This window comes from Corvus hawaiiensis, chromosome 6, assembly GCF_020740725.1.
Source record: "Corvus hawaiiensis isolate bCorHaw1 chromosome 6, bCorHaw1.pri.cur, whole genome shotgun sequence".
Taxonomy (NCBI): Eukaryota; Metazoa; Chordata; class Aves; order Passeriformes; family Corvidae; genus Corvus; species Corvus hawaiiensis.
The window spans coordinates 63,708,745-63,714,744 of NC_063218.1; the positions used below are offsets into that span (position 1 = coordinate 63,708,745).

Consider the following 6,000-nt stretch of genomic DNA (forward strand, 5'->3'; position numbering starts at 1 on the left):
GCATATCTAGAATATGGATGATCAAGCAAAGGAATCTACAACCACATTTCTCAAAATTAGCAAATGAAAGACTGAATGCTCAATAATTTTTTATTACCAGTAGTGAGAGGAATTAAGTTTATATCATGCACAGAAGTCAAAGGGATATCATAATATGCACTTTTTCAGATCAAATGAAACAAGTTGAAGTTGAAGCTGCTTCAACACTGTCAGCTTTTAACAACAGCTTCTGGCAGCTTACCTTTATCCACTAATGAGAGGCCACAGAAATTTAAAATAAAACAATATTAGATAAACTGAAAATTTAGAAAGCAAAGCTAACAAAACACGATACAGCATTTCTTTCTTTCTTTCTTTTTTCTTTCTTTTTTTTTTTTTTTTTTGGTAGATGTGCCAAACTGTGATGATGCATAAAATGTATCAACATTCCCTTGCGTAGCAGTAAAGGCACAAGTCTCCACAAAAATCAGTCATGCGAGTCATGCACATTTTGAACTCTCCAAAGATGCAGCATTCTTAAAACCTCCTCTGCTCTAGACACTGTACACAGTGCAGCACCCTTCATCAGTTTCACATATAGACATATAGATAGATATTTACATCTCCACTAAGCCAGCATGCTTGCCAAAAAACACTTTCTTACCAAGCTCTTCCAGCTCTGAGGTCATGGACTTAGACCGCAGGGTCAGTGCAGTGGTTGGAGCTCGCTTAGGAGGTGGTGGGGCTGTGCATGGAACAGAGAGAACACACAGGTGTCAGCCAACACACACCCTGGGAGCCCTGTGCTCACAGCCACAATTCCGTATCAGCTGGAAAGGATAAGCTCCATGAGACAAGGCGGAAATAAATACCTACATGCGGAGGAAAAGCCCTGAGATGCTTTTCATGGACTGAATTTCTCCACTGTTTCTGGTTCTAGCGTAGGTTGCTTGACACATCCGCAAGCTTTTATGTAACAGGAAACATAGAAACACTTAAAGCTAAATAACTGTGCACTTCTGTTTCCCAGCAGGAAAAGGGCTTTCTAGAGAAAGGACCTCACAGCAGTGCTGCCCCTTCTGAGAAATATGTGGGGCTAAAAACCTCCTGGGCACCAGCCAATCTCTGGCAGATTAATTTAAACTTTGGAGAAACAGTTCAGTCTGAGAAATCCAGGAAAGGACATTCGAATTTATCTGAATTCTTAAGGGGAGTCTAAGGGAAACAGGTGTTTCCCTTCTCAGAATAAATAAGACCTTACAATATCAAGGCACATCTAACACAAAAACTAAGATCTGTGCTTTAGTATCCTGATAACAAATACTTCTGTTATTATAAAGACCATCTCACTCCAACCCCTCTGCCACGGGCAGGGACACCTTCCACTATCCCAGGTTGTTCCAAGCCCCATCCAGCCTGGCCTTGGACACTTCCAGGGATCCAGGGGAAGCCCCAGCTTCTCTGGGACACCTGGGCCAGGGCCTCAGCACCCACACAGTAAAGAATTTCCCCGCAATATTTAGTCTAAACCTGCTGCCTTTCAGTTTAAAGCATTGCCCCTTGTCCTGTCACTACATTTAAGGCCAATATGACACATCCCAAAAGGCAGGGGCAAAGAGGTTTGTTTAAAAAGTGTGAACAGTAATTCCATCAAGCTAAAAGTAATGCAGGACCATGCTGGGATATGATTTAGTTTAACACAACAGCCTTTCCCCTCCACCCCACAAGCTGGTCTCACTTTCAATTTTTTAAATTATTACTATTTTTAATAAGCAACAGAGGTGAAAAACACTCCCAGCACAGACAGAAAGTTTTAGTTTCCTGGAGCAGGACGGAGCCCTGGAGTGCCAGCTCCTCCCCTGCTCCTGTGTTGAAGAGCCAGGTGTGTGTGAGGGATAACTGGGACTGGTGGGAGGAACAGGAGCTTTCAGCAACGTGCCGCTGCTGTATGGAACACCAGTGAGCAGCAGCAATCTTTCCGGCTTAATGATAATTATGAGGGCCTAATGACTTCCCTGCATAGCTGGGAAAGCAAACTCAGGGGCATCTAAGGTGAAGGAGACAGTGTAAATTCCTTTTTTTGTTTCCTCTTTTTATTTTGGGTGAAGTTTTTGTGGTGGCTTTTTGGATGGGTGGGTGAGAAACACACTGCTGAACTACTCCTATCTCAAGTAGGTTTGCAATTAATAAAAGATCATCTGTTCTTAGTGCTTTTCCTCTCTCACTGCTGCAGGAAGTTTTACTACAAGATCCTCAAACACACACACAAGAAAACCCCCAAAAGATGAACTTTCTCACCAAGCATGACAAGAGAATATTGCTTGTGTTAATTGTGTTAATGTCTAACCCAAAAGAATTACATCGCTCTAAGTTAAACAAGAACTGGGCATTTCAAACTTTGGAAAGCAAGTCTAATAAATCAGAATTTAGAAAGCAGCAGTTTCATGCCCATACTTGGTTTTCTGTGAAGCAAGAGCAGGAGAGTCCATTAGGAAGAGAGAAAAAGGTACCTTTCTTCCTTGCTGTGTCATCTGGATCAAGATTCCTGGTTACTGTGACAACCTTCAGCACGAGGTGATTGCCCCCCTGTCGAATCATGTTCACCACCTGCCTGTGGCCAACTTTCACTACATTCTCATTATTAACCTGCACAGAAAGGAAGGAGTCTTTTAGACCAAAATGCAGAAAATGTTTGTTCTATCATTTTTATAAACAGAAGGTGGAAAGAACAGGAAGAAACAAAATTTCTACAGTTACTGCCTTTTAATGAAAATACGTATTTAAGGAACAGTGCACAGCTGACAGGATGACCAGAAAACAAAGCTACTCCTTTGGGAAATACACATCTAAAGAAATCCAACCAAATCCTGCCCTTTATGTATTTTTTTTACAACAATTAGAGTTTTCCTCTCCAAGTTTCTGGAAGGATCTCCTGTCCTGGGAGCAAAGGCAACAGGGCCATAGCAGGCCCAAAGAGTCTCCATGGAAAAAGAAGAGTTAAATACATGAAACACAGGCAGCTACTGTGGTCATGGCAATTAACTCCAAACTGCACTGCAACACTCAGCTAAAAAAAATAAACTTAAGAAAAAAAAAAAAAAAAATATATATATATATGTACTCTCTCAGTAATTCCTAGTGCTGCATCATCCTTTTTGCTGGATATGTCTTTCCATAAATTAAAAAATTAATGGACACATAAAATAATAAATTAATAGACACAGAAGAAAGCAGAGGCATAACAACTGCAAGTAAGCACGGCTAAAAGCAATTTATTTATTCATTCAATCTATAAGGAGTCACTGAAAGTTATCTGAACTCTGAATGATGACAACATGTAAGACTGAAGTGCTGCTTGTGCTATTTGAACATAAAAGATATTGAGGAATGGAGGAAGAGCTGCTGCCAGAATACATGCTGGGAAGTTGATCTCTCTCCAAAATTCCACTGACTCAGTAATATTTCACTGAGATCACTCAATGCCTTCCAAAATGAACATTCATTTTCAAAGTAAGTGTTTTTAGCCTCCTCTATTTATTCTGACAGGCTGGGCATCTCACACTCTCAAGGATTTACAGTTTAGAGCAGAATCTCTCATTAAATATTATTGCCATTTAGCAGAACAAACAGCACAAGCCGCCCCACTCCAACTTGAAATCATTTTTCCATCCATTGTCTGGAAGGGAAACCTTCCCTTTTTCCAAGCTTTAGCTGAGCCAAAATGCATTTTAATGAACCAGTGTGTTGGTAAAGCATCTTTTTGACACAGTGCTGCAGTCAGGAGCCCGAGGGGAGAGCTGTGTGCTCTGTGTCTGAGCTCGAGGTGCTTTTGGAGATGCTTTTTTGGTTTCATGTACTGTGACGTAGGTGGAACACATGCTGAACATCCAGACCTGTTGAGCAGGCAAAGATGAAGTTCTCTCATTCTGTAGGTGGAGGGTATAAAAGAATATCCATTTAAATAGGGCTCTTGCTGGTTTGCTTTATTTTACACCTTCTTAGCATCTGGTATTTAATTTCAAGAGATATTTATTTAGCTGGACCAATGGCATCTAAATTTAATCTGTCTAAAACACTGAAGCAAACAGCGTTATCCATTTACTTCTGAATTCCTTCCAGTATTAAAGCCTCAACCAGGTAATTCTTTTCCACAGGAAAAAAAAATCCTGTAATTAAGAATTATGGAATGCACCTACTCTATTTTTACTGGAATTAAATTTCAAGCTTGGAAGCCAGTAAGGATTACAATGTAATCCCTAATGCTGTCAAAAAATAGAGCCCTCCAAATAAATCAAAAGTCAATATTAATCAAACACATGTATACTTTCACTAGTGTAAAGTGATAAATGTGTAATATGATAAACAGCTTATGCAGCATCCCATCTGTTCCCTTCGTTCTGTGCAATGATATTTAACATTTAGCAAATATATACAACACATTTTTTTAAAGCTGCCTCAGAAACAGAACCTGTAAATGACTGTTTATAGCAGCTTTGTTGAAAAGACCCAGTTACAAAAGCTGGGACCAGAAAGATTTACCCGAAAATAAAGAAAATAAAAATATTGATAGGAGAGCTGAAGGTTGTTTAACTCAGAGTCTTACAGAAATAGTGGAGAACAAAAGAATCATGAGACCAGCAGAGCAGAATCTCATCTTCACAGTCTTTAGCACCTCAGAGGGTAAAACTGGAGCGTGATTACAAAGCAGTAACTCGGGAGCTGTCAATAGCTTATAAAGATTGCAATGACATTATTTCTTTTACCCTCCTTCAATATTTCATCCAGAAGCCAAATGACTGCGGAAAGGGTCATCAGGCAGTGAGACAGCAGAGTTCAAGCAGGTTTGTCTGACAGCTTTAGTTTGATATTATGCAGCAAAACTTTTCCAGGTGTGAATAAATTGAGGTGAATCTCTCTCGACTTCCACTTCAAGCTTTGGCAGGGGGGACTTTGTAAAGCAGGAAAGCAGATATCTATTCCAACTGTGCCAATTCATTTCACAATCACCACAGTGTTCTTGATATTAAATGTAATCCCACTTTTCAAAACACTCAAAAACTGCTTTTTCTTTTAGTGGCTAAGTGTTTGGAAGGAAGCTCTAGAAACAAAGAGTAAAGTTGTTTTGCAGGCACAAATTTGTGTCTTTCCCTCTTCTTCAACCCAATCTTTCAGCATATTTTGTGCAAGCTTTCACTGCAAAACCTCAAGTTCTTCTTTTCCTTCTACTATTCCACAAAATATTTCTGCACTGAACTTCTTCTGCCATGTCCTTCAAAAGTAAGTGAAAATAGCTGAAAGAAACAGACGTGAGGAGGCTGGGTCTATGCTACATCAATGAAATCATCCAACAAACCAAATGCAAGGAAAACTGTCCCTTGGGACAGCCCACAATTTCAACAACTCCCCTCTATCTGCTCTGGACTCTCAGGAAAAGCCTCAGAATTCTGTGTTTTTGAAAACCATCCTTTATTATCATCTGGTTACTGGCCAGTGGGATGGAAATCACTTTGAGAGAATTAATTTATGAAATAATGCGATCTCATAGACTGAATGTCTTTAAAAATACTCTAAACAGGCTGGATAAAAGTGGGGTTTTTTTTCTGAAATGCACAGTTGTGCAATGAGTTGAAAAAATAATAATAATATAATACAATATAATATAATATAATATAATATAATATAATATAATATAATACAATAGTAAAATAACTAGCACATTGTAAGCTGGCAGATGCACGAGCTGGAATACATTCACCAGAGCAGCCTTCCTGTAGGAAGGTGCAAAAGGAAAAAAAAACCCCACTACCAGAGAAAGAGACCTTTGCAGACTTCGTTCTATTAATTAAAAAAAATAGATTAAAACAAACAAAAAAAACCCTCAATTTTTTCAATGCATCATCCTAATCCTTCCATTACCTAAACATTCCCTCAGTGGAAAAGGCAGTCAATCATTTTGAACAGTAATTAAGTAGGCAGAACTCCATCATTATGCTTGGAATGCCCGCTGGTGGAATGGTTGAA

The 6,000-nt window shown here is 39.3% G+C and overlaps 1 protein-coding gene across 10 annotated transcripts in view; it reads right to left on the reverse strand.

Moving 5' to 3' along the window:
* The window catches only part of SHANK2 (SH3 and multiple ankyrin repeat domains 2), a 279,072-nt gene that overhangs the window by 39,091 nt on the left and 233,981 nt on the right, over nucleotides 1–6,000 (reverse strand). For 7 of the 10 annotated variants that reach the window (XM_048308456.1, XM_048308454.1, XM_048308452.1 and 4 more), the window contains 3 exons: nucleotides 2,490–2,625; nucleotides 644–724; nucleotides 242–250 (listed from right to left, as the gene is read on the reverse strand). In XM_048308456.1, coding sequence (XP_048164413.1) covers nucleotides 242–250; nucleotides 644–724; nucleotides 2,490–2,625 — 226 coding nt within the window. The remainder of the gene's footprint in view (nucleotides 1–241; nucleotides 251–643; nucleotides 725–2,489; nucleotides 2,626–6,000) is intronic. The other 3 variants (XM_048308457.1, XM_048308455.1, XM_048308459.1) reach the window with 1 other exon arrangement.